This window comes from Topomyia yanbarensis, chromosome 3 (genome assembly GCF_030247195.1).
Source record: "Topomyia yanbarensis strain Yona2022 chromosome 3, ASM3024719v1, whole genome shotgun sequence".
Classification (NCBI taxonomy): Eukaryota; Metazoa; Arthropoda; class Insecta; order Diptera; family Culicidae; genus Topomyia; species Topomyia yanbarensis.
In genome coordinates, this window is record NC_080672.1 from 25,388,927 (window position 1) to 25,416,777 (window position 27,851).

Here is a 27,851-nt window from a genome sequence, read left to right on the forward strand (position 1 = left end):
CTGCTTCCAGAATGATTTACTTGCTGTCATCAAAGTTAAAACTACGCGAGATTTCTCCATATACTTAGACGAGATGGCGAAACTAACAAGGTACTGTGCGAACGTTGCATCCATAGCCCATTGCTTTGCCAGTCCAACACAGCAAGTTCTCATGGGTTCCACAAAGTAGTGCTCGATCATTGGTGCGCATTATTCCTCAAAATGATGGTGGTTATAATGGCATCCTCTCTTGCTAAATGCGTCAAGTATTTTATGGTTGCCCCTTAGCAGTTATAAATACGATCGCGACGGAATTCCAAAATGGTTTGGACGACAGATTTCGTATCTTGATTTAGTGCATAGCCCCAGTGATTCTAATGGCTTTAGACATCCAAGGACGTGTCAAGGCTACTATTTGCTGGTTATAGCTGATTGTTTCCATGACCGATGAATGCTGCATGTCACCGTGAGTCCACACAATACTCTACCAACCAATTTATGAGGTGGTCTTTTTGGTTCAAATGCCTTTCAACGGAAAAAATTGTTATATTGAAGTCTTATATGCAATATCTTCAATGCCGAGTCATGCACAGATGTCTGCCGCTCCCTATCAAATTACATTGTAAAAGCAGTAGAGTTCAAGTAGAAATGGACACAAACATAGAACGGAAACACATTTACACCAGACAGGTGACATTTACGACATATAATCAACATGCGACGCAAACACATGGTCACAAAACACACAGCTGACAGTCGATAGAGAATAAGCGCAAACGTAATGTTCCCCGATAGAAGATTATATTGCCATTAAAAATTCATCAACTGATACATATCAATCAAGTTCCATCAGGAAACAAACCAGTGGAGCCCACTAACAGAATTCAACCAGGGCGGCGGCTCAGAAAAATAGCCCTGCAAATATTTCACTAAGCTGACTGATAACGACCTCCTTTCAAAAAAATCATAAATTTAATTGGATTGAAATGTATTCTTGCTGCACAGAGAATCTGACGTAAATTCGATGAACATAATGACAGCAGCTTTAGCGAGCCGACGACAACGTAAAAGTGACGTGACAAACACTGAAATAACCAAAACACAGGAAACGGAACACCGGTAGAAAAGGAAATAAAAGTATAGTTTCGCTCACCCGAAGCGCTTCTTCCTCGGCGGCCTCTTCCTCTTCGGCCTTCTTCTGGAGTTCGTCGTACGACATGGCGACAATGGCCAAGATCAAATTTACAAGGTAAAACGAACCCAAGAAGATAATCACAATGAAGAAGAGCATGTGCCACGGTCCAGCTGATCGTAACACCTGTTTTGCACACCACGAAGAAAATGTTGTTGGAAAAATCATGGTCATAATAGTTGGGTTAAAAATCTGTATTTGTTTTATTTTGGAGAACGAAATGAGGGATGACTTATGAATGAAGGAAATTGTTACGGTAGTTCATATTTATTTCAATTCATTTATGGTTCCAACATATAGTTAACGTTTCCGTAACAATTCCCGTAATTTCATACACGTTAAGATTTGTGATGTATGGATGAGGGAACTCGCATAAAAAATTCTCTTTCACACTTCAGACAGTTAATACGAACCAGTTGATATAAATTCTCCCAATAATCTTGGGTCATTAGACGAAAGGCAGATAAGAATGCCCATCCGAAAGTATCAAAACTTGTATACCCGTAATTTGGATTATCTCCAAAACCTTGTAAACATATATATCCTTCCTCACATTGCCTGTGTTGGGGTGTGGGAGCAGGTAAAAGATAACAACAAAAAGAAAGAAAAATAACCGGGCCGAAGGCCAAAAAGTTGATTAGCTATAATTCGTAACTTTTTCTTCGCTTCGCGCGCGATACGAAGGACCAGAAGCAAGTGAAAAAAAAACTGATATCCTACCCAGCACCTGACGAATTCCCACAAAGAGGCGTGTCGCCAGCCTCCGACCAGAACCAGTTGGCTGAAAATAGAAAATGAAAAATCAGCAGTTTTTCTCGTCAGGTGTATCATTCCTCCGATGAATTAGATAGTTATGAGTTAGAATGAGATGAAAAATAAGAATCAAAACGCACTCTCGTTTTGATGGTGCCGGTTCCAGTTCTCCTCCGTCAGGTTGCCCCACGAGCCGTCGAGCGGAAACTCCTTGATGCACTTCTGCGTCAGCACACCCATGTAGATCTGCAGTCCCATTAAAGCAAACACCGATAACGAAAACATTGTTAAAATTATCACATCTCTGAGATTCTTTACGGACTCTATGACAGCGCCGACGATGGTCTTGAGACCTGTGAAGTAGAGTTTGGAGATGATGGATGAGAAAAATAGCGGATTTACGAAATTAAATTGGAATATTATTTGAGGGAGGAATGCGATTGCGTTTTGTGCTAATTCATTTTTGTCATATGTTGTGATGTATCCTGGGAGCAAATATCTGGAAGAACTTATTAAAATGGAATAAATATCCGAGAAACTTGAATTGCCATTTAATTTGATGCTACTGCCTACTGACAATGTTCTTTCAAGTGTTGGATGATTACTACGACTACATACCAGGATTCGAATTTAACACGCCTACCGACCCCGTCGAAATCGCACAACTAATATACGACAGATGAGATGCGATTTAAGGACGGCTTATTTCTGCTATTCCATTTGCATATTTTTTAAAATTTTTGCTGCACTACCTTGGATAGTTCAATTGGCGAGTATGTGCACATTCCAAAACTAAAACGCTTCATAAAAATGATGAGCTGGAATAGGAAGCTAAATTCCGTAATCAGCTGCTATTCATGCTTGATTAGTTTTATGTATATCATTATTTCCAAGAGTATCTAATGTTTCTTTCCAAGATAATGATGATGATGATGAGATTAGGAATATGTATCGCATATTGTGGCCAGCATACGATAGATGGTTAGGCCTACAGTCTTTGTCCCCGATACAAATAAGTTGGATTGCACAGCCAAGTGTTGAAGCCACCATAGAAGAGTTGTCATTTTTTGCAAATACCACCAATAAGAGAACTGTGTTTCTTAATGAGGTACTTATAAAACTTCGTCGTCGCAACAATTCATGCTGAATCTTGCCAAACCAAGTCATACCAAAAGACGGTAGAGTCGTAGGAAATCGCGAGTATAAGTAATTCGCCGATATGTGCGTAAAATGGCCGTCCCGAATTAAAATGATGGTAACTCTAGGTTGAGAAAATTTGTAGGTTTATCTCGGAATTGTCAGACATTTGTAACTAGAAAACCGTAGTCGAGACAAACTCATTAGTTTGTGAATTCAGAGATGTGGATGAAACATCAGTTTCAAAATTGTATGAGTTCGTTTCTTATTTCTTATGCGTTAGTTTAATTGAGCCGTTGAATTTTATATATGACGAATTTCGCGCCAACTCGAACAAATGTTGGCAGCACCCTCTCAGATTTAAACTAAACTTTCTGTACATTAGAACTTTGTCACAAAAAGCAACTTTGCACACTTTGTTTTTCCAAAAATGATCTAGACTGTCTTTTGAAAAGGGTCAAACTTTTTTTTTACCAATTTTTGTCTTTCTCGTATAAAGAAAGGCTATGCAATCACTGAAAAAATCGACTTTTCAACCGAGTGTCATATACCATTCGATTCAGTTCGTCAAGATCGACAAATGGGTGTGTGTATGTGGTCAAGGCTTCTGTCTGTCACGTTACATTTTTACGCATATTTCATATGATAAGTCAGCAAAAACAATAAAACCATATTCGATCACAACTGCACATTATTAAGGTCACTAAACCGCACATTTTTTCTACAGAAAGTTTTTTTCTATCATGAACCGTTTTCACTTTATTGTCATTTTGATACGTCTGTCACGTTACACAATTTTCGCAGTTAGTTTGGAGGTTACCCGACTAAATAAAAAAGTCTGTTCCAGTTTTAAGTTGAAGCTTAGAAAGCAAGGAAGAGTTTGAAATATAGTTTTCCTGAATAAAAACTTTGTTTTCGATTTTATGGAGTATTCCCAATGATCTGTCACGTTACAACCAGAATCTGTCACGTTACAGTTCTGCATTTTCATTGAAGCAATGATATCAAGACAATCGTACACAAATCGTCCTTAATCTAGGAACTGAGTATTAACGGGAAATTTCATGTTTTTTTTGAAAAACATATTGGTTTTGATAAACAAGCGTGAAAAACTTTAGAAAAGGTCGTAATTTCACGAAGTAACATATTATGTCGAAAGAAAATCCAAAATAACTTGAAAACATCTGCATTTTAAAGGATAATTTTTCGTGAGCATTTTGAATTGAAAACCCATTTTGAAATACATTCTATAACTAAATTATTTGAAGAAAAAAAAATTAAATAAAAATTCAAAATTAAAAGAATTATTGAAATATGTTAAAACTTTTTATTGTTATTTTCTCTACGATGCAATTATATTTTAAAGTTCTTTTATTTGCAATTAAATTTTAAACATGTTATGTTTTTTGCGTTTGGTATTTGTGAGTAATTTATTAGAAGGGCGTATTTTCACTACTAGATATTTTTGTTGAGAAAAAAATCAAAATATTTCGAAAAAAATTTCTTAAGAGCATTTTGCTTCGAAATTATATTTAGTATTATTATTGTATAAGAACATTATATTTATGACTGACAAATACTAATAAATTTAGAAGAATGCTTGAAGTTAAAAATGTTTTCCTACTAATAACTTTCTAATAGTGCAATTATAGTTTCATCAGTTTACAAGCTTTCGTTAACAAAATAAAACATTGTTTTTCTGTAATCGTATCTTCATTTTTTTTGTTTTTTTAACAAGATATTTAACTTTTTTTTTGCTTTTTTTTTTTGAAAAATTTCACCAAAAAATATTCATACAGAAGAATTAATTCCCTAGAACTCGCTATCATATAATTTTGCTACACAAATGGCGATTTTCGAACATAATATATTGAACGTAGTGCATTCAAGATCTCATACGCCCTTTTTAAATATTACTCTTGAATAAAAATTGTTTGCTTAATATTGAAAAATGCTTAGTCTCCCATATATTTGAAACGTAAAAGGTTTCATCAGAATCAAAGATGGTCACCAATATTGACGCAATTGAATCAAACTTGATAGAATTGCTTTACAGCAGAAAAAATCTGTCACGTTACATAAGATAAACTGTGTTTTCTTAAAAAATAATAAAACTTTAAAATTTTCACAATACAGTTTCAAAAAGTAGACTCAAAGTAGTAAGAAAAAATGCAGGTTAGACATTGTATGCATGCTGTTGGTGTGGTCCACAAAACTTTTTTGAATTTTTGATCTGTCACGTTACAAGTTATTTTGTTTCCATTACTTCACAACTGAAAATAAGCAATAATCCATATTCATCAAAATTTTTCAAGCAATATCATCAAATTTAAATTAGACTACGATAGAAAAATGTGGTTGCAAGCAAAAAGTTGAAAATATGGATTTTGTTTACCTTTTTATATCCTTACGGTCTTTTAGTCACTTTCAGGTCATGCAAGTAGCATCAACAAACTTTCATAAATGACAGACATGAAATTTTTTTCTGAGATCACCATTCATATTTTTTAATATTAGAGATTATATATATATATATATATATATATATATATATATATATATATATATATATATATATATATATATATATATATATATATATATATATATATATATATATATATATATATATATATATATATATATATATATATATATATATATATATATATATATATATATATATATATATATATATATATATATATATATATATATATATATATATATATATATATATATATATATATATATATATATATATATATATATATATATATATATATATATATATATATATATATATATATATATATATATATATATACGGAAAACAAGCAGTTTGACGCAAAATTTGATAAAAAATAATTTCGCCTGTGGTTGCCATTTTCGGAGCCTTGACCATGTGTGTGTCATTTAAACTCACACAATTTTCTCAGAGATGGCTGAATCGATTTTCACAAACTTAGTTTCATCTAAAAGGTATAACGCTCCTGCTATTGAATTTTTAGTTGATCCGACTTTCGGTTCCGGAGTTACGGCTTGATGAGTGCGGTCACACAGCAAATTCCCATATAAACTGGAACAACAATGATGCCCAAATGACGTAAAACATATTAAAATAGGTTCAACATTACTCTAATTTGCGGGTCTGGATCACTAATGATAAATCAAAGCAGCTTTGACCACATTGGCCAACTATGACGGTTCCTGATGCGTCCAGGGAACTCGCTAAGTACCTAAGCTAATATCACACCTATTACCCAGCGAATTCTCCACCGATTTTTACGAACTTGATTTCAAATAAAAGATACAGTAATGTCATTGACTGCTGCTGAATTTCATTCGGTTCTGACTCTTGGTTCCGGAGTAACAGGTTGGTTGGTAAGGTTACACTGGAATTCCCATATAAATCAGTACAATCGTAACACCGCACCGCAGAGGCTAAAAACTATTGAAATGGTCACCAAATTACTTCGATTCGCACATCTAGATCACTGATTGCCAATCAAACATTCTTTGGATATATTGTCCACTACCGACGATTCCGAAGTCCCGGATTCCGGGCATATTCCACAATTTATGTCACATCGGTTCTTCGGTAATGACTGAACCGATGTTCTCAAACCAAGTCCCAAATGAAAGGCAACATTTGCGGTGGAGTATTGTCTCGCCACTCAGGACCCCCCCCCTCCTACCCTTGCCCTCACACCTCGCTCCTTCATCACTCCTCTCCCTTTGGATCACCCTCACATCCGCATTTCCTTCATCCACCCCGTATACCGAAATTTCTGACTCATCCTCCGCTGCCTCTCATTGTGTACCTCAAGTTATGTGAAACCCATTATCCAATGTGTTTTTCTTAAAAAACGTTTTGTTTTGTAAAAGTTGTGGGCGATATGGTGCTTTCGAGCATACCAAGTAATTTTTTTAAATTTAAAGGACTGTGATATTTAGGGTGATTTTAAATCTATTTCCCAATTGATTTTATTTTTCGATAGTGCGTAAAAAGAGCTTTCAGTATCAGTATAGATATTAAATCTATCTATAAATTAAATAGTTTATTTTAAATATGCGGTTGGAGTTAGTTGGTGGTGACGCACGCGGGGCAAGTTAGCGTTACTATTTACAGTGGAGATATAGTCATCAAATATTTGTATTTTTTGGAATTCACTCGAAAGTAAAACTTTGTGTATCTCGTCAATGCAGGGGATATTTACTTCGGTCAATCGCCTGAAGAATTTCGAAAATATGCTTTTGAATATGGAATACGCGTCAAACTAAAATGCCGGGGTATTGAGACTGAAATATATTGGCAACTGTCGGTTAATATACAATTTTATTGAAAAGACATTCAGCACGAACCTTTGATATAATTGAATCTCTATTTTCTGGCGTATTCATACATACTGCCAATTTACCTCGGGACCAGGGTAAATTGGCGGGATTTCCGCGTCACACATTTTTAATCATAAGCATAAGCATCGCTCGTAGTTACTACTCCGTTATTGACCAGAACCAAATTAGGTTGCAACAACATGGAACAACATGCTTGGGAATAACATGATGAGCCACATTGTACAATCTATTCTGATCCCTGCATGCTGATCAATACCGGCCACGTCCGAATGCAGATCTTCTGGGAAAGGAAGGAATGTTAGTCTGATACATGTTGCTACTAGAGACCGAGGAATCCTCTGCATCTCCACATGTATCACGGGAAGGGGAGAGTTGTTAGTAAGTGTGTCAACAGCGTTATCATGTAATAATTGCTCTGGGCAGCTGGCCGCCGAGAATTTGGGAAATTTATCATTTGTTGTATTAATACGAATAGCAAAATAAGCAACTTGAACTCCGGATAGCCGGCTATAAGGAGCACTGCTTATATTTTTTAATAATATTCAACCACGCGACGAATTTTTTCGTGGTTTCTATTGTGTTGGTGCTAATTTCGCCGTTTGAATAAAATGAGGAATCTTATATAGAAGATTCATCAGACTCTTTCATAGGTGTCGCGGAGTTGGTGGTTTGGAAGGGAATATGGTCTAGGATTCGCTCCATGCAAGCGATGCGACCTGTAAAGCATAGTTTATTAGGTAGTAGTTTAGCTAGTTTTCGAGAACACGATCGCTCGAAAAAGTTTTTGGTTCTTTGTAAACTCTGGGTAGCCGGCTACCGTGAGTATCATATGTTTTCTAAACAAAATCAATTTCAACTCCACACAGCCGATCGTGGGAGTATTGCCTAGAAAAGCTAATCTTATCTGCGTAATGGGCCGTATCACTATTTTTTGCGACATTATTTAGACTAATTCCGTTATACCTTCTCTACGATATATTTTTTGGGTTGCAAACTACCGAGTGATAACACGTTATACACACAATGAGTTATGATAGCTCAAGATGTTATAAATCAACGAAAGTATTTCCTATTTCTAATATCGGATTGTTTGTGAAATATACGTATACGAACGATTATATCGAACATTGAAGGGAAATGCAGAGGATCGTTAACCTGATGCACGGGCTTGTTACCAATAACGGAACTTGAAATCAGATTCATTAAAACAGACGCGGCGAATTTTCAGTACGCATTGACCCGCGATCATCGATACATACTAGTCAACTTAAAGTCTTATTGGAGCTGATTTCCAATGATTCATTTTTACGGTATTGTTTTCTCGGCTAGACCAAATGTCATCAATAGACATAGACTTGCGTGGAGGCATGAGATAGAATTGACAGCAAAACACTTACTCTAAGTGCTTACATAACTGAAGGTAATTTTTAACCGGTCCCCGATCCTTCTCGCGAATTGTCAATTCTCAAACCTTATACATGATTGAAGTCATCATTCCACTCAAATAAAGCCATGTGATTTCCCTAAGCACATTAAATGCTCTTTGGATCAGTTTCCCCGTTGGTAAAACAAACCCTAAACAAACATAGAAATTAGTTTGCTGAGTCCAAAGAAAAATTTGCCGACTGGTAGATACGTGTTCCCTTGCAGTGCCATCACATCAACGAACACCAAAAATTTACATGTGACAAAATATCTGCAATCCCGAATAGAAAACAAGAGATTTCCGTGTCACACATTTTTGTCTATAAAAACAAAGACAATGCAACAAACACTTTGATAAAATTCAGGGATGTTGGCTACATCCGCAAGTTCTATTTTGCAAGATCTATCTACATCAAAGCGGTAAAAAATGGAAACTGAAAACACCGCAAACTAGCTCCGGTCTTCCCTGTACTTTTTTGTTTAAAGTGAGTCTGCGTTTACTTTCGTGGTAGTCGTGAGATATGTGTTAAGTGAAATAAGAATATAATAGACATTTCCACAATTCTATTGAACAAAAGCAGCTAATGAATCATACTTTGGATAAATGAGGAAGGCGCAATTGCACCACTAGGTGGATTAAAACAGTTTTTTTTTCAAATGGCTATAGTCTAAAAATGACAAATCCTACAAAAATGTGGTAGGAGTAATTTTCACAACATTAGTCAAATTTTTGAACAAAAATATAGAAAAAAAAATCTTCATCGAGTTCTACACTGAAAAAAATCGATTTTAACAATTTAAAGTCGTTTTTCAAAAAAAAACCCATCTTTTATCTGGATGAATTTTTGTTCCAAGATAGGTAATTCTGTTCCCTACCTACCGTTAAAACTTCAGGTGAGACACATTTAAGGAAAAAAGTTATTTGAACAAAAAAAAATCCTTGTCCAAGCTAAATTTATTTATACAGTGGATTTTTATCGAAAACTGAACCAATGAAAGTCATAATCATCTCAGAATCCAATTTCCCAACTGCTAGTCGCCTGATACATGCAAAAAGTATCAGGCACGAATTTGGTATAGCATCTCGGAAGGGACTGGAACAAAGCCGAAGGGTTTCGTTTAAAGGAGATCTGGTACTAGAATACTGAATACGCCGGAGATGGGCCTTCTACGTACAAAGATTGTGCATGACCCGAATAAAGTCATGACCCTCATACATTCTTTTTGGACCTAGGGATTCCTAAACTTCCATCGCTCCATGAAATTTGCCAATTTTCGAGCGTCCTCTGAGAAGGAATATTTAAAAACTCGTTGAAACTACGCGATCTTTCATAAATATCACCTTCTAATGGCACAAATCTCCGATCAGCATGGGGAACGTGCCATTTGAGCAAGACGCTACTGATTTTAATGCCTAAATATCCACCTTCTCATTATCATTCTAATCAAATGAAAATGGAGCACTGCGAAAGAATTCAAACTAAGGTAATCTGCTATGATTTAAAGTATTCAAAACTCCAATGTTTCCCTCAGGAAATACAATGCTTTCCATGCTCCATCAAACGGAGAGCCTCTAGTAACTGTAACGATGTAGACATGGTTTTTGATAGGTAAATATAAAACCACTAGTTTTGTGGGGAGAATGTTGGCAGCACAGCCACTTTCATGATTGCACTCACAACAACAGTCATAATAATTAGCGAACAGGTAGACTAACCTCGTCCAAAAAATCAAAGTTTAAAAGAGCGAAAAGATTGAGGCCGATGGAAAATAAGTTGTTTTCGTATACTCTTTGATTTTTCCTGAACGCAGTTGCTTGCAAACCAGAATTTTCACTGGCCGCAGCAAAGGGTTCTTGAAGGAGCGACCCCCACGCTTCGCCCCTGTTGGAGACTACACCATCAATCTCTACTTCTCCGGCGGGTCAAGATACTTCTTCGTACACGGCCAAGTGGTATATAGTTAAATCTCGCATATATTGATGATGTTTAATGGCTTATATTTGCTCTCATTCAAGTTTGTTATGAATATATACCAAATTCGTGCCTGATACTTTTTGCATGTATCAGGCAACTAGCGGTTGGGAAATTGGATTCTGAGATGATTATGACTTTCATTGGTTTAGTTTTCGATAAAAATACGCTGAAAAAAATTAATTTGGACAAAGAAAAGTTTTATTTAAATAACTTTTTTTCCTTAAAAGTACCCAACTTTAATTTTTGACGGTTGGTAGGGAACATAATCTATTTTGGAACAAAATTTCATCCAAATCAAAGATAGCTTTTTTTGGAAATCGACTTTAAATGTTTAAAATCGATTTTTTTTAATATTTTTATTCAAAAATTTGACTAATTTTGTAACAATCACTCTTACAACATTTTTTTTTGCAGGATTTGTCATTTTTTGACTACACTCAGGTTTTTTTACGCGGTTTTTTTGCGCGGTATTTTTTACGCGGATTTTGAAATTTACGCGGTTTTCATTTACGCGGATTCAGAAATTTACGCGGTTTTCATTTACGCAGATTTTTTAATACACGCGGATTTTTTTTAATTTATGCGGTATCCATTAACGAGGTTCCCATTAACGCGGATTCTTAAATTTACACGGTCTTCATTTACGCGATTTTGAAATTTACGCGGCTTTCATTTACGCGGATTTTGAAATTTACTCGGTTTTCATTTACGAGGCCTGTATCCCCCGCGTAAAAAACCTGAGTATAGCCATTTGAAAAAAAGACAGTCTAGATCATTTTTGGAAAAACAAAATATGTAAAGGGGCTTTTTGTGACAAAGTTCTCATGTACAGAAAGTTTCATTAAAATCTGAGAGGGTGCTGCCAACTCTGAATACGAATACGCGAAATTCGTCGTTTAAAAAACACGTCTCCTATAGGATCGAATGGTGGGATGCATCTTCCGGATAGTTAAAAACATTACGGATATTTATTGTTTCGAATCGCTGTACTGTTCTTTATCTTTCTTGAAATAATACTGTGAAGTTTGGAGCACAAACCATTTTAACGATGCTGAAAGAAATAAATCCGTGCAATGCCACTTTTTACGTTTTGCGCTCCGTAAATTGGCTTAGAGAGATCCTATCAGTCTCCCCTGTTACGAAAGATTGTGTCTCCTGTTTGTTCGAAGGAATAGACCAAAGGGGACACAAACAAATACCATCATTGCAACTATTTCAATATTTACAAAAAAGTTTCATTATAGCACTCATGCATTGTTCGGAACAGAAAGCAAGTGATAGATTTATTTTATGGATCGGGCGTTGTCGTAGCTCTGAAGCTGTTAGTTTGTGTTTGGATGGACACGCACAGTACCCCATCTCACACTAAGTACCGGGCGTCAATATCGAAGCTGTGAAAAAAATAGATGAGGATATGTTAAGAATTTGCTCAGGCGACGAAAATAGATAATGATAAATTTGTAGTAATTCTGTTTGATTGATAATAATTACATAGATACATCTATAATATATATCCGAAGCTCTATTCGCTCGGCACATTTTGCGTGAGATGCTTAAACAATGTCATCAAATCAGTTAGGAGTCATTTCCTGGTTCAATCCTACACGGTGTTGAGCACAAAACGCAACGTTTCCGACAAACAAGTGCAGCAAATACTCACCTGGAACGATGGCCACTGTTTTGAGAGCTCGTAGTACCCTGAATGTTCTCAATGCAGCGAGATTACCCAAATCTATACCCATAGTTACATATCTGTTGATTCGAACACACCAGCCAGCATTGTCATCAGAGTGTTTTAGTTTTTATTTGGTTTTGTTTTCAACGGAAGAATACAAACCCGTCGCGCCAGGGGGAAGAAAGAGAAGAAAAGTTTGATTAGAATGGGTCATTTGGGGTAGCTTTTAATCAAAGTTAGGCAATGTGTGTAGGTGGTGGTGGTAGCAGCAGGAGCCAGTACTCGATGGGTGCTTTGTACTGCTGGGAATGGAGAGGATCGGGGGAGAAAGGGGTGTATGATGTGGGTATGTAGGCGATGTGGTCGAATGAGACCGTGGTCACGATTATTTTGAACGTCTGTCACCACAAGGAACGTTGCAATGGAACTTGTGGAGGAGCAGATTAGTGCACACGATAACGGAAATGCGGGCGGGAGTGTGTTATAAACATGTTCCCGTTGCTTTACGTCCGCTCGTTAGAACACCAAATGACTTTGTCACTTTTGAAAGGAGAGAATGATAACAGCGGTTGTACACTTTTTGCTGAATTCTTCCGTACAATAATGGTGACAACGAGTGATCCTTATGTAGGGCGAAGTGAATGCTACTGTTCCAGGCTAATATTAGTATAGACACGGATCCGGTCGTTGTTATCATTACCAGCAAAGGGAGTGTGTTCGTGTGTATGTTCACAATTATTATTTATCCCACACATTTGTTACGGTCGGTTTATAAAAGTGAAATACTGCGAGGCTTTCGGTGGAAGGAGGAAACACACTGTCCGTGCTTCCAGCTGGTGGCGAGCCATAGCGTCCTAGTGGCGGGAATAGGACAACACAACCAGAACGGTGATGGTTGAAGCGGTTCCGGTAGTGTGTCATTTACGTTTGCCTTTGCTAGCTTGATATGCTATATTTATAAACACACAAGTGAACATTCGAGTCATTCTGTCGTGGATTTTTCCACCCATAGCTCGTTGCACATTGGACGCTGATCGGTGGCAAGACTTTATGTTTTTTTCTGTACTGTGGAGTGGTAAGGTACTGCCTGAAGTACTCGATGCTTTGTTTGCGTAAATGATAAATTGTGTGTATATTTGCAAGTAGTAGCATTCCACGGAAGGCAGACTAACATGAGACGCAGCAACCGATTTCAATTTACACAATTTGAAGGGGGAAATGCAAACAACTTTGTTAATTGTTTGATTTCCGTGCTTTGACACGGCGAGAAAATATGGATTGTTTGAAATACATGGTACTGAAATCAAATATTAAATATCTCACTGGGATACTGTGTCAAATTTAATGCTCTATTTGGCTGTGTTCGTAATGAAGAATGAATTGAAAAAAGGCAAAAACTTTCAAATGTTGTTCAGTAAAATCGTGTCAACACCGTCGTACTACGAAAGTGGAACACTTATTGCGTGATAACGACCGTCGAAGTTGAACAAATTAATCTATTTAACTAGTGATTTTCAGCCCTTTAATATTTAACGAATAGGTTACCCCTAATACAGATGCGTTTGTAAAAGCTCCTCGTCATATGGTTGCATGCAGGACAATGGTGTTTGTACAGGTCGTTTGGCAACAGTCGTTTGGGATGTGGGTTTTGCCTTTGTTATTTTTGCTGACATTCTAGAGGACTATGAAAGCCAGCAGAAAAAAAGGCACCCGCAACTGCCAAGCCAAGCAGATTGCGTGGCGTGTTCCGTGACAATAAGTTAATGTAGCTGCTTTCCTCCCGTGCCAGGTGCCAGGGTAAAACGTTTCTACGTTGCATGTGCTGTTGCGATTGTTAGTGTTCTGCCGATATGAAAACGAACACAATCGTCGTTCGTGCGATATTTTTGTCCGATTGGTTTTTGGTTGGGTCTGATTGATTGTAGAATTTTTCTCTCTGTATCTTAATATGGTTTAGAACAGATTTAGCAATTGTGGCCCGAAAGTGGTGTTAAAGGTAATTTGAACGACTACTTTTTTATCTGGAAATCATTTTAAAGATTGCATTTTATTTAGAGTACCTACTTCCCAAATCTTGGCGGATTTGAAGTAATGCAAGAACTATTTATAAATTACAATTTTAATTTTACAACTCATTTCAATTTTGATACTATAAATTGAAGTGCAGTTTGATATTCATAAAATAAGTTACGTTGAATAATATCCAAAAGGCCTTACGTACTTTTGATAAGTATCTTCAGGTATCGTAACTAGCCGTTATCGGGAGTAGGAAATATCTACATATGTTCCGCATAAAATAAACAGAGAAAATGTTGTATTCTCGTCTTTTGTGAAAATATGTCAAAATATCCCCTATATTAGAAACAAAAATACAAAAGAATGAATTGGCTGTATAGTGTGCATTATGAACGCCTGCAAGACTACAAGCACGAATTGGATAATATTATTGGCTAACTTTCCGGCAGCGAGAAATTTTTATGCTTGTTTATCCAAAAAAGTGGTGTGAGAAATAATTACTTTTCTATGATTTTTAATTTTTGGACTGCCCGATTTTTCCCAGATCCTACAGTAAGATTAGTGAAAGTTGCATGACAAACCACATGACATGCCTCGTGCATGTATATTTGCGAATAAGATAAATTTAAGAGGCAATGAATTGATGGAACAATTAAGCAGCACAAATCTACTTAATAGAGTATATCGCTCAACACTTGAACGGTGTAGTAGAGAAGAGGTGTTGGATTTAACTCTCTGCTTTGACAGTATTACGAATGAGTTGTTAACGTAAGCGTAAACCGAACGAGCTGGAACCATCGTTGTCTGATCATAAAGACACCATTTAAATGATTCGCTTGATATCATCACATATCGTAATCCCAAATCTACGAACTGGGACCTCTACGAAGAGGGTTTAGATACTAGGTTTTCATTCAAACAAACTCACTCATTGGTTATGAGTAAGCTGACCAACGTACGGAATTTAGGGGGACTGTACGGATTTCCCGACGCATGTCCGGAAAAAATACCTGTACGGATTTGTCCGGAATTTGTGCGGAATTTCCGAGCTTAGTGGATGTAGATGTACTCCCGGAAAAATACAAATTCTTCCACAAACAACCAAATAATGTTAATGCATTGGGCCGGAGTCTCAAAGGTTGCGAATTCGAATCTCGTCTCTGGGGGAATTTTTTTCACATGATTGCTTACCTTCACTCACCATTTTCGATCGTTTTTCCCCGTTAGATACCACCAGCTCTAAATAAGGTTGCGAACTAGTTTAGCAGGATCTAAACTGCGATTTTGGTGGTAATAGGCAACCAGTAAATGAGAGTAAAAAAATCGAATTTTGTGTATTTTTTTCTGAACTCTGGGAACAAGTATATTTTTTGAATTGTCCCTAACACACATAAACAAATGAACAGCTATCTGTTTAACTATTCGTCCCGACCAGTCATTTAAACCATTCACGCAAGTTAGGTTACATATTTTGAATTTGGATAGCTGGCTCGCAGGTTCCTAGAAATCCTTTTTGTGAGAATCGGTGCCATGGTACTGAAGTCCTCAGTATCGATGGTATTCTTGTTTTCGAAGAATACGAGAAACTATCTCATTCTTTTTAGCGACATATTTCAGCGCAATTCATTTCATTCAATTATCATTTGCCTGGTTCTTTTTTATTTGCACTACATGGCTCTTTAATTATGTACCAAATATGCCAAATCGGTGTACTTTCTTTTATCGATGAAGATTGAGCAACACACCAAAACAAACGTGACGCCACAAACTAATTACGTTGGCACACAGCGAATAATGGAAATTAAGCGAAACTTCGCTTATGAAACATTGTAGAAAAGCATGCTTTTCGTTACATTCTGTTCCTTGTAAATGCTTTAAAATTTGATACAAGATCGATTTAATTATTTTGACCAAATAGTTAAAATATGCCGTTCGCTACGATATGAATTAATACCATTATTCTCATGATGCCATCTTGCAGGTCAATGTTTTGAAAGGGGCTCCTATTTCAAAAGGTTTGATCAGGGGTGAAATAGATTAAAGAGTGAAACTGTACGGTAACGTTTTTTGAAAGCATATGTTTACGCTTGAGACTGCGTTTATAAATTTGGAAGTGCTAAAACGTTCATTTAATCACCGGGGTATTTTTCATGTTTGCGAGATCGCTGGTGTAACAGTGTGTGGATGATCGCAAAGGATCCGAGTGTTTGTATGTTAACGTATTTGATAGCGTAGACGTTTGTTTGTCGCATATGTTAGTGAGTATGTATCTTCGCGTGTAAATTCGATTGCATGACCGTGTGGTCACTTGGATATACGCGTGAGCTCTTGAATTTTCACGCAAACCGCGAGTCTGACGTTTAATTTTGAATGTACGGTTGCAAGAAGAGATTAAGTTCCGTCATATTACTAGAATGCCCGGTTTTGTCGCCTTGAAACTTGTTGTCTAGTGTATATTGGGACTTTAACCTCGATAGGTTATTCGCCCTCGCGGGCGTAGGATTGCATGAATGATCGCAATTGTATGTTCGCGTTTGTGACGAGAGTTGTATTGTTGCGCAGGGCTCAAACGTTTGTAGTTTAACGGTTTTGAAGCGTGAGCGTCTGTGTGTCGCGTGAATATTTTTTTTTGAACAACCGTGTACATTCTTGCATTTTCGCGTAGGCTATTGAATGTTTGCACGAACGGCGATTTTGAGTGTACGCTTTTTATCTAGAAAGGATTGAGTTCACCCATATCACTGGAGTATCCGGCGAAAACGCCCTGAGACTACTAGTGTATTTGAATTTTTTGAGATCAAGATGGAAGGCATGGACCTAGGCTGCTAGGAATTAAGGGAGGGGCTTTCGGATGATATTGATTCAAGATCAGATTGGAACGGCTGTCGGTATAATTGCATTTGAGATCGAGTATAAAAATTCGTAAGTGCTGACATATTGACTTGATCGCCGGAGTGTTTTATGTATGTGAGATGGCGGGCGTAGGTGTGCGCGAATGATGGCGATTGCATGTTCACGTGCGTTACTAGATTTGCATTACCGTGAAGGGTACAAGCGTTTTTATGTTAACGTGTTTGATCGCGTGGGTGTGTGTATAGCTTCACGTATTTGAATTCGTTTATATAACCTTGTAGCCGTTTGCGTGCGGCTTTCGAATGCTTACGCGGCCCGTCATACTGAGGTATGATTTTAGGCGTACGGTTCAGATGGAAAAAGAAAGTGAGCTCCCCCATCTCACTGAAGTCTTTAACTATGGCACCTTGAGACGTGTTGTCTAGTGTATATAGGTTTCGTATTTTAAAGTGGGAACTCCCGGACGAGTACGATTCAAGATTACATTTGTGTGTTGGCGCTTGAGACATCGTTCATAAATCCGTACATTTTCATTATTGCGAGATCGTGGACATAAGAATGATACAATTATGTTCAAGGGCCTTTTTTCTAGTTGAAGTATATTTTTTAAGTAATATGAAATGCTACAGCTGTGGGTCTTTTCGCTTTGGTACTTCCCAGGTGGAAATTTTTCCAAAAGTTTTCATAGCTAAGCCTTCCGAAAATCATCTCCTTCCAATTCCACCATATCATTCAGTTCATTTTGATTACTTGATATGGAAAATATTAAATAGAAAACATTTTTCCTGGATTGTTCAAAAGCTTCCGATGTTGTGTAATGATCGAGCTAGGTTTTGACGGCAAACAAATTATATTTAAATAACAATACTCAAAACACACAAACTTTCACATTTACTTAATGTGCTCCATCACTCACACTGAATCCAGAAAACATTTTGTAAAAATGCAATCGCCAGAGGTAAAATATAGGGGACGTGAGAAATACTAAACAGCCCAATAAATCAACTTTTGTGTTCACAATTTTGAGCTGAAAAGTGTACGGATTTTTCCAAGCCTACAGTTGGTCAGTTTAGTTATGAGTGTTATGAGTTATGCGTGCTTCTAGAGCAACCTCTCGGTGTAATATCAAACTCGCTAGGCTCAAAAAGTTTTTTTGTATTTTGATTATAGAGGTTTTAACCTTAGAGTCATTCGCCTCTTTCCGGGTTAGGGAAATCTCTGTTGGAATAATCTCTAACCCAATGTGTGGGGTTGGGAATCGAACCCAGGTGAGCTGCGTACAAGGCAGGCTCTCAAAATGTTATGCAGAAAAGCTTGGAATCGCAGACACAAAGACGGATCGGAGGGATTTAAGTTGACCCGCAAAACTTACGGAAAGACCTTTCGCTCCTCTGAGTGAAGTGGTTAGAAAAGCCGCGGCACAAATATCTTAAGTTTCAACGAGGCTAGCTGATTAAACAAGCTACATTCGAAATCGAAAAAATTTCGTATCAGTTCGCTTAGAACTGGTAATAGTAATTACTCATCTGACGAAGATGTTGTACTCAACAACCGTTTTACACACACTTTCCATGCTATACGAAGCCCATAATTCCCCAGGTAAAACGGAAGATTTTTATTTTTTCAATTTATGAATTTTTCGTATCACTTTGATGCCAAAAATTTAATTTTGGCTAAAAAAATTGGCTAACATGTTGTGAAAATAATTTTAAAAGTAATTTTGGTAAAAACTTCCGTAGTTATTAGTTAGTAGAAGATCATGTGGAGTAAAAGTGTGCAAAATTTTTGAACGATTGGTCCAGCAGATTTTTAGTTATGAAATATACCGCAGTTTTGTCGAGATTCACTGCCACTTGTTCAATTTTCGATGGTTGGCAATCAAAATTTGGAAAAACGTTGTTCAAATATTTCATAATTGTATGGATATTGACTGAATAGACAATCACTCTCTGTATCATCAATGAACAGTGGTCCGAATGCACAATTTAGAAGGCCAATGTCTTCAGCACAAATAATCAGCCATCTTCATATGTAGGTGGTACTAGGGTGCTCTTGTTATTAGGGTGACCCGAAAATTATTTTCCCAATGTGATCTCGTCCGTTACAATTGTTTGGCTCTGAAATTATTGCCGCAAATTAATTTAAGCGCGCTGAGGTGATTCTTGACTCAATTGGTCTGCTTACAGAGATTTCAGAATTAAGAAAGCTTCAAGATACAGCTTCGGACAATGTAGCCGATCTTACGGCAAATCATGGGAACTCAAACGCCGCTGCCCTAGAGTCTCTCTTGAACATTAAACCATTATACGTGTTTCTGGAGCAAAAGCACGTTCTTGTGCATACCGTCTTAAGGTTACTGGACCTAAAAGATCGTGCCACTTGCCAGACAAGATTATGGCTCCAATTGGTTACTTGGGATGAGAATATATTTGCTCCCAGTGACTCATGTAGTTTTCCTTTTAAAATCTTCAATGTGAGAATTCTTCCTCGCAATTATGACTATATGGCTGTATGGAGCGATAATTGGAAGAATACGTACAATGCGGTTCTTTGTTGGAGGGCCGAGTCGGTGCTGGTGTCTATTGTCATGAAGTGAGAATAAACCAATCTCATTCGCTTGGTAGACACTGTACCGTATTCCAAGCATAATTCTTCGCAATTCTGTGTGGCGTACAATCGGCACTTCGACAGGAATTTGCGATCGATTTTTGCACTGACCTAAAATCACTTAGTTCGGCAGATTCGAGATCAAAATTAGTAATCGCATGTCGAATAAAAAATCAAAGAACTTAGCATTTCAAATGCAATCTACCTTTCATGAGTAGCGGGTAATTCCGGTATTGCTTGAAAGAAATAGGCGAACAAGTTGACGCTGCGACTGACTTAGTTACGCTAGAACCAGCTCTACCACTGTGGATAAGTCGCTCTTGGGCTGCATCCGAATATCGCAATTATTGGCGTAGCTTGCAAACATGTGTTCAAACAAAGACATTTCTGTCGGATGTGAGTACAAAAATGGCAAAGAATTTGCTGCATTTTTCCAAGCACAATTTCAGTATTCTAGTCATGGCACTGAGCGGACATTGCAAAGTCAATTATCACATGGCTACTATTCAGCGTGCTGAGTATTATTCGTGTGATCTTTGTGAATCCGACTACGGAACGTCATATCATTTGATATGTATATGCCCTGTAGTAATGCAATTGCGCATCCGGATTTTTGGTTTTCCGTACATAGGTAAACCTATGAACTTAAGGATATGTTATTGTTCCTAACTCAGTGTGGTAAAGAGTGATAAAGTAAGCAAATATAGCAGCATATTTGGATGATAGACGACCGATGTTTAGAATTTATGCCGAATAAAGGGCTATAATTTGAGTTATGGCTTCCAAGAAGTTATGGCGAATGTTTATAATCCTAAATCGGCTTAAGCCGAAATTGAATGACAATATCTCTTCAGGGGTGTTGTCGTTCTGTCATCTCAATATCCTCTCGACGGTTTTGATATATCCGCTCACAGAGAAGTGTCTTTTATTCCCTTGGAAGTGAAGAATACTTCTATATTGTTTACGGAACACTGTGTCGTTTTTTCCTTATTCCTAGACTTACTCTTCATATCCCATATTCCTTCCCATCAGGAAGTATTGAAAAGACAAATTAGAAACAGCAGAATTACTGGTTCGATGTAGAGTGCTTTTTGCGAGGGTCGAGAGAAACCAATCCAGAAGCCGAATGCTTGCAGTAGGTACCGGTACAGAGCAGGGAACGATATGGCGAGCTGAAACCTTGGACCAAAGAAATGGTTCTCGCTAAGACAGAGGGAAACTTTACCAGGAACGATGCGCGAAAGTTTTACAAAGCGATCAGCAGCAAGAGGAGGAAAAACACTCAGGCTCCGGTCACCATTAACGCCGGGGACGGGAATCTGTTGACTGATCGTGTAGGAGTGGCTGCCAGATGGAAGGAGTACTTTTGCGAGTAGAGAAGTCACAAACAGCATGACGATTAGGAATGATGGACAAGCTGTTGATCCATCCACGAAAGACCAAATGCGAATCCATAATCGAGAGCTGAAAAACGGTAAGTCGGTAAAGCAGTTGAGAAGAACGGAATCCCGGCCGACCTTTCAAAAGGCGGGAGTAATCAGCCGTACAAAGCAATCCACTGCAGGCTCGGGATGATCTGGGTAGAAAAAGCAATGCATTCAGATTGGTTGGATGGCCTCATATGCCGAATCTTCCAGAAGGCTTACAAACTCGAGTATAGTAACTATCCAGTCAAAACGATCCTCAATAATGGTACTCTTTCGTGTTCTTATTTAGTAGACTGCGTCCATTGGCTAAATCCTTGGTTAGTGAATACCAAAGCGGGTTTGGAGAAGAACGATCAACGAAGAACCAGATGTTTACCCTGCGAAAAAGTTTGGATAAATTCAAGAAACACATCGTGCGGAGTCATCACTTGTTTATGGGTTTCAAGACGGCGTGCGATTTAGTGAAACGAAACGAACTGCGACAGATGATGCTTGAACGGGGTTTTCCGACAGGACTTAGCCAAGTGATTCGCATGACGCTGGATGGATATTACTTTTGCTTGAAAATAGCCGGAAAGATATCCGACTTGTTTCTGGCGTTGGATGAATTGAAGCAGGGCGAATCACTCTCTCATTTATTGTTTAAGATGCGGAAGATCTGAAGTGCAATGAAAGGGAACCATCATCACGAGATCATGTTTCTTAGCTTTGCGAACGACATCGACCTTAACGCAGACCAGCGGAGTGGACATTCGTACCTTTGAAAAGGGATGCTGCGATGATCGGACTGACTATAGACTTTGATTCCAAAGGCGGAATCGATGGGGTACGTTGTGATGTTATCAAGGAATTCGTGTCGCTTGGACCACTAGTGAAATGTGATAAGTTACCGCGAGAGGTGTGCTGCGGAACAATTTCCGGTCCCGCTTTCTCATCTGCAAACAAGAACTTCTATTCTTGGCTACCCCAGACATCACTCGGAATCAGCTAGTTGTTTAGACGTCTTACACACTCATTATTTAAAATTTTTCATAGTTTATGGATGATCCATAAAACCCCGAACTACTCGTTGGAACTCAAGTAACAATCATATTCGCATCAATTTCAAAAAGCTGCGACATTTTGAAACATCATGTACATACATCGAATTTGATCGAATAATTTAGTATAATAAAATCGGATTAAAAATATACTAAAATGAGGGCTCATGAAAACGGGTCATAATTGTATTATCTTTGGTCATTAAGGAAGTTATTTGAAAGGGGATCTTGAGTAGATGACGGTAATTTATGAGCTCGGCAATTATGAAATCTAAAATGGTGAATTTCAATTATCACACAATACTTGATACACTACCCAAAACATGTTTTTATAAGCTAGTGGTTAGCAATGGAAGCATACATTGGCGATTTTCCTGTAAATCTTCAGAACGCTTATTAAAATGAGTGTAACTTAAAATCGGGCGGTGTGTAGTGGATGTCATTTGTAAATTTAAAGTAACAACTTTTGACTATCATACAATATAAACCACCACACTATGAGTTGAAAAGAAATTGAGGAACAGAAATGTGTCTGTAAATATCATAGTTTGCCTTTTTCCTCAAGATTGTTGAATGAAGTGATTGTTATTAATATGCATATGTATGTACTGATTTGAACATAATCAGATCGGCTAAATCAGATTAATTGCCGAAAACTATACGATCATGGATGAAAACCAGAAGTCGTTATTTTGACATTCAAAATTACCTTAAGCATTGATTTTCGTCGTCCGCTTTTTTCTCCATTTCAAGTGAACCCCCTTTTCATCATCTTCCCCATTCAAATTTATGGTAGTTTTCACTTTTTTGTGGTTACCAGAAGCTGCCATCTTGAGTTTCAAAATGACATTAATTATCAATTTTCGTCATCTACTGACCGCAACCTTTCGAATGAAACCCATATTGATGGTGTTTTACATTGTTTTATGGTTATCAGAAGCCACCATCTTGGATTTAAAAATGGCCTTAACCATCAATTTTCGTCATCTCCCGATCAGCCCCTTTCAAATGTTGCTCATATTTACAGTAATTTTCGTTGTTTTGTGGTTACTGGAAGCCGCCATATTTAATTTCAAAATGGCTTGAATCATCCATGTTCGTCATCTTCTGACTAGCCTCTTTCAATTATGATGAATTCCACGAAGATCCGTCCGAAAATCTATGAAGTCGTGGCCGACCATCTTCGATTCCGATGCAGCTATACACATTGCACCGGCATGGAAGGGTGAACATTTTCCAAGTGAATAAGATCATTTTGACTCAAGAGAAACTTTTTAAAGGGGCGTAGAAGTTTTTGCAAAAAGTTCGATTACCGCCAGGGGTGCCAATCGTTCAGATTTATCTGGATTCTTCCAGATTTTTAAGCGTCGTCCAGACGTACAGATTTATGCTTGTCTGGTCCAGAATTCAAAAAAATTATCCAGATTTATCCAAATAATTTCGAAAATAAAATGAGTTACAAGAATGCATCGTTGATTTTTGAACTGCCTTTTAACCTTAGATTTTTAAAACAAAACTTTTTAGAATAACTGGAAACATAACGTACCAAAGTTTTTTGTTTCGATAAATGTGAATAAATTTTGTTGAGCTTTCATCAGCTGGTTCAGTAATCCAAGATACTGAAAGCTCGGAGACTCAAATTTAAACCATATGCTTTGTGCTGAAAATGAAGCATTTAAATTGGTCAGATTAGCAGCACAATTGCTGAATTTTTAGAAATCCGAGATATTTTGTAAACAAATAAATATGTTTCATTAGTAAATTACAACAATAACAGCTCATATATGTAAAATGAAGTTTATTCAAAAAAAATTATGGCCCTCGACACATTTTCGAAAATTTTTACAGACTTCTTGGAAAAACACTTGGCATCCCTGATCCGTATTTTATGCAGGAAGACTATCTGAGAAAGAGTTACAAGAAATGAAAATCGTTACTCTTAATACTATACGTTCATGGATGATAATCAGAAGTCGTCATCTTGACATACAAAATGACTTGAAATATCGATTTCCGTCACCCTTTCCTTTTCAAATGAACCCCCTTTTCATCATCTACTGACCATAACCTTTCCAATGATACCCATATTGATGGTGTTTTTCACTATTTTGTGATTGACAGAAACAGCCATCTTGGATTTAAAAATTGCCCTAATTATAAATTTCCCGACAAGCCCCTTTCAAATGTTGCCCATATTTATAGTAGTTCTCGTTATTTTGGCTACCGGATGCCTCCATTTTGAATCATCACACCCTTTCAAATAATACCTATATTGATAATGTTTTTCACTGTTTTGAGGTAAATGGAAGCCACCATCTTACATTTCAAAATGGCCTTAGTCATCAATTTTCGTCATCTCCCGACCAGCCCTTTTTGAATATGAGGAATTCCACGAATATCCGTACGAAAATCTTTAAAATCGTAGCCGACCATCTTAGATTCCGATGTAGCTATACACGTTTCACCGGCATGGAAGACTGAATATTTTCCACAGCCTATGAGATCATTTTGACTCAAGAGCAACGTTTTTAAAGCGCTTAGAAGTTTTTGCATGTAGCATTTTCAAAAAAAAAGTTCGATTACCGTATTTTATACAGCAAACCCCTTTGAAAAATTGTTACAAGGAATGAAAATCTCAGCTATTTAAAAAATATATACACTGAAAAACATTCTAACATGTTTCACAAAACCAAAAATTTATGTTAAAAAATTTAAGGACAAAAAACACTTTTTTTTTAATTTTGTATCTTTTGTCATTGAAAATCTTAAGAGAACAGGAACATTTTACATGTATGTAATAGCGGAATGGAGAAATTATCAGTAAACAAGCTTTTTAACAATAATTTTAAACATGTTTTCAAATTTCATACTAATTAAACAGACAAAAATAGAATTTTGTTATGAAATATTATTCCCAATCTCAAAAAAAAAAAAAAATATTCCAACTCGCGATATTTGGAATTTTGTTTCAACAAAAACAATTAATTCATGAAATCATGCCCTTTTTATAACTTATTCGTGTTTCTCCATCATGAATTAGACGCATTGATTTTTTCAGCGATCCAATGATTTTTTATCGTTTTAACCATAAAAAGAATTTGTAACCCGTCAGGGTAACAATTTAGCACTGGGTGGAAATATACCCTTTCGTGCGTACTCTCTCCGTAGAGTGTATTGTTTACGAAAATTTATGCTCACCGCTGTTTCGATACCGTTCACTTTTTCTTGTAAATTTTTGTATAGTTTCGCGTTTGTGAACGGTTTTGTGCGTACAGATAGGTGTAGAAAATTTTGTTAAACATTTGTCAATAACTAACATAGGGCTTAGGTAGGTTACCGCGCTCCTCTTGCTGTTATATTGGTTGCTGTTTATGCTGCAAAGGAGATGACAGTTATGCGGCGGTGCGGTTTTGTGGTGATGGTGTTTGTTTTGGTGGAGTGGAAAAGGCGGCCATCGTGAAAAAACCAGAAAGTGACGAACCACGGCGTATTACAGACGTCCGTAAACAGTGCTATTTTTTCGGGACAGTTTTCCGCCACTATTGCCAGCAAAGTGAAGTGCGCGCGTGTGACGGCCAGTTTAATCCGTCGAAGAGTGCCGGCCCGTGGTTTGGGCACATATAAAAGTGGTGTTGGTTCGCCGAAGTGGGACAGCTAACCGTAAAAGAGCATTCTCGCGTCCCCGGCTAAAAACCAAGGAACCTAACACCGACCGTTCTCGCTATAGAGGATAAGTCGAACGAGCCTAGCTCTCCTCTATAGCTAATAGCCAAGGAGAACGAAGCAGGGCGGACAAAGGTTCCCCCTGGGAAGTTTACTGCGGTAACTTCCGGGATCGTTTACGGCGAGTAGACGATCCGGCGATTCGTCGCCAACGTCGCTAGGGAGGTTCCAACAAAGGAGCCAAGCTCACCTCCCTAGCTAAACGCCAAGGACCGCTGCCGGAGCAGCCAACGACCAAAGGAGAACGCGGCCGTTGTTGTCCCGGCCGGTCGGAGGAAACCGCCCGCCTTTCCGCCCGCAGCAGTGAGCCACCAGCAGCAGCAGTGAAGTGGAGAGTTTGAGGACAATAAAGTCGGTAAATTTAGTAATTTATTTTGTTTGTTTACTTTTGTTTTTTTGTTGTTACGAAAATCCGAAATTCTGTAGAGGCACCTAGGCCGCCCTGAAAAGAAGGGTACGCCGGGCAAATAAGAACCCGAGTAGTGGGCAAACCCCAACTTACAAATTTTTTCCAGTGAATTTGAAACATGGAGAAGCCAACAATAAGAAAATTTTCCTAACACAACTTTTAAGATATTTTTAAGATTCATGCTATTTGCAATCAAAAATACTATTTCATTATTGAATATGATTCTAAATGCCATTTCAAATTAAAATGATTCTAACAAAAAAAATCGTAAATGTAGTACTTTTCTAGTCTTTTACAAATTTTGTTTCAACAAAAAACAATTATTTCGTTTGATTACGACCTTTTCAGAAGTTATGCGCATTTCTTCCAGAAGAACAATGATTTTTTTTTAAAATGCTCATAAAATTTCCTGTAATTTTCCTTCTGACGTTGAGGCGCTTGAGAACTACATAAATACATTAAAAATATTATTCAATTATATAGTTGAGTCATACATTCATTGTTTTCTTGTAGCTTTCATGAAGATCCTAATATCGCCTTGATGTCAAGAGGAAAGTTACAAGTAATTTTTGAAGACTTATGGAAAACCTATTGGTTGTGATGGAGAAACGTGATCAATTTATGAAAAGGTCGTAATCGAACGAAATAATTGTATTTGTTGAAACAAAATTTAAAATACCTCGAAAATTACCTTTTCAAAAACAAATGTTATAATCATTTTGATTCAAAATGGCATTTAGAACCATATTCAATAAGAGAATAGAATTTGGACTGCAAATAGTATGAATTTTAAAAATGTGCTATAAGTTTTTGTTAGGAAAACTTTCTTATTGGTAGCTTCTCCATGATCCAAATACACTGAAAAAAATCTTTTCTATGTTTAAAACGATAAACATTTGGTGATTACAAATTAGTGACGGAGAATCGCGAATAACTTATAAAAAGGGCATAATTTCACGAATTAAGGTTGAACAGAGAATGGGTAAAAATCGAAATCGAAAAAAGCATTAGTGTTTGATCTCCATAAAAATCAATCACCAGTATTGTAACAACATTCTACATAAGTTGACTGATCTAACACACGGTCTGGAAAAAACTGCTTTTTTCGTTTTCGGTTTTTGCCCATTCTTTGTCCAACCTTAATGATTTTTCTCGAAACAAAATTCCAAATATCTCGAAAACAATCGTATTTTGGAAGATTTTTGTTAAATGCATTTTGATTCGAAAAAGTCACTTAGAATCATATTTCAGAATTAAATTACAGTTCTGTCTGTCAATTA

The 27,851-nt window shown here is 37.1% G+C and overlaps 1 protein-coding gene across 10 annotated transcripts in view; it reads right to left on the reverse strand.

The window, feature by feature from the left end:
- LOC131693728 (sodium channel protein para-like) overlaps positions 1 to 27,851 on the reverse strand; it is a 203,051-nt gene that overhangs the window by 23,010 nt on the left and 152,190 nt on the right. For all 10 annotated transcript variants that reach the window (XM_058981819.1, XM_058981818.1, XM_058981814.1 and 7 more), the window contains 5 exons: positions 12,482 to 12,573; positions 2,065 to 2,277; positions 1,892 to 1,952; positions 1,585 to 1,729; positions 1,133 to 1,297 (listed from right to left, as the gene is read on the reverse strand). In XM_058981819.1, the coding sequence (XP_058837802.1) occupies positions 1,133 to 1,297; positions 1,585 to 1,729; positions 1,892 to 1,952; positions 2,065 to 2,277; positions 12,482 to 12,573 (676 nt within the window). The remainder of the gene's footprint in view (positions 1 to 1,132; positions 1,298 to 1,584; positions 1,730 to 1,891; positions 1,953 to 2,064; positions 2,278 to 12,481; positions 12,574 to 27,851) is intronic.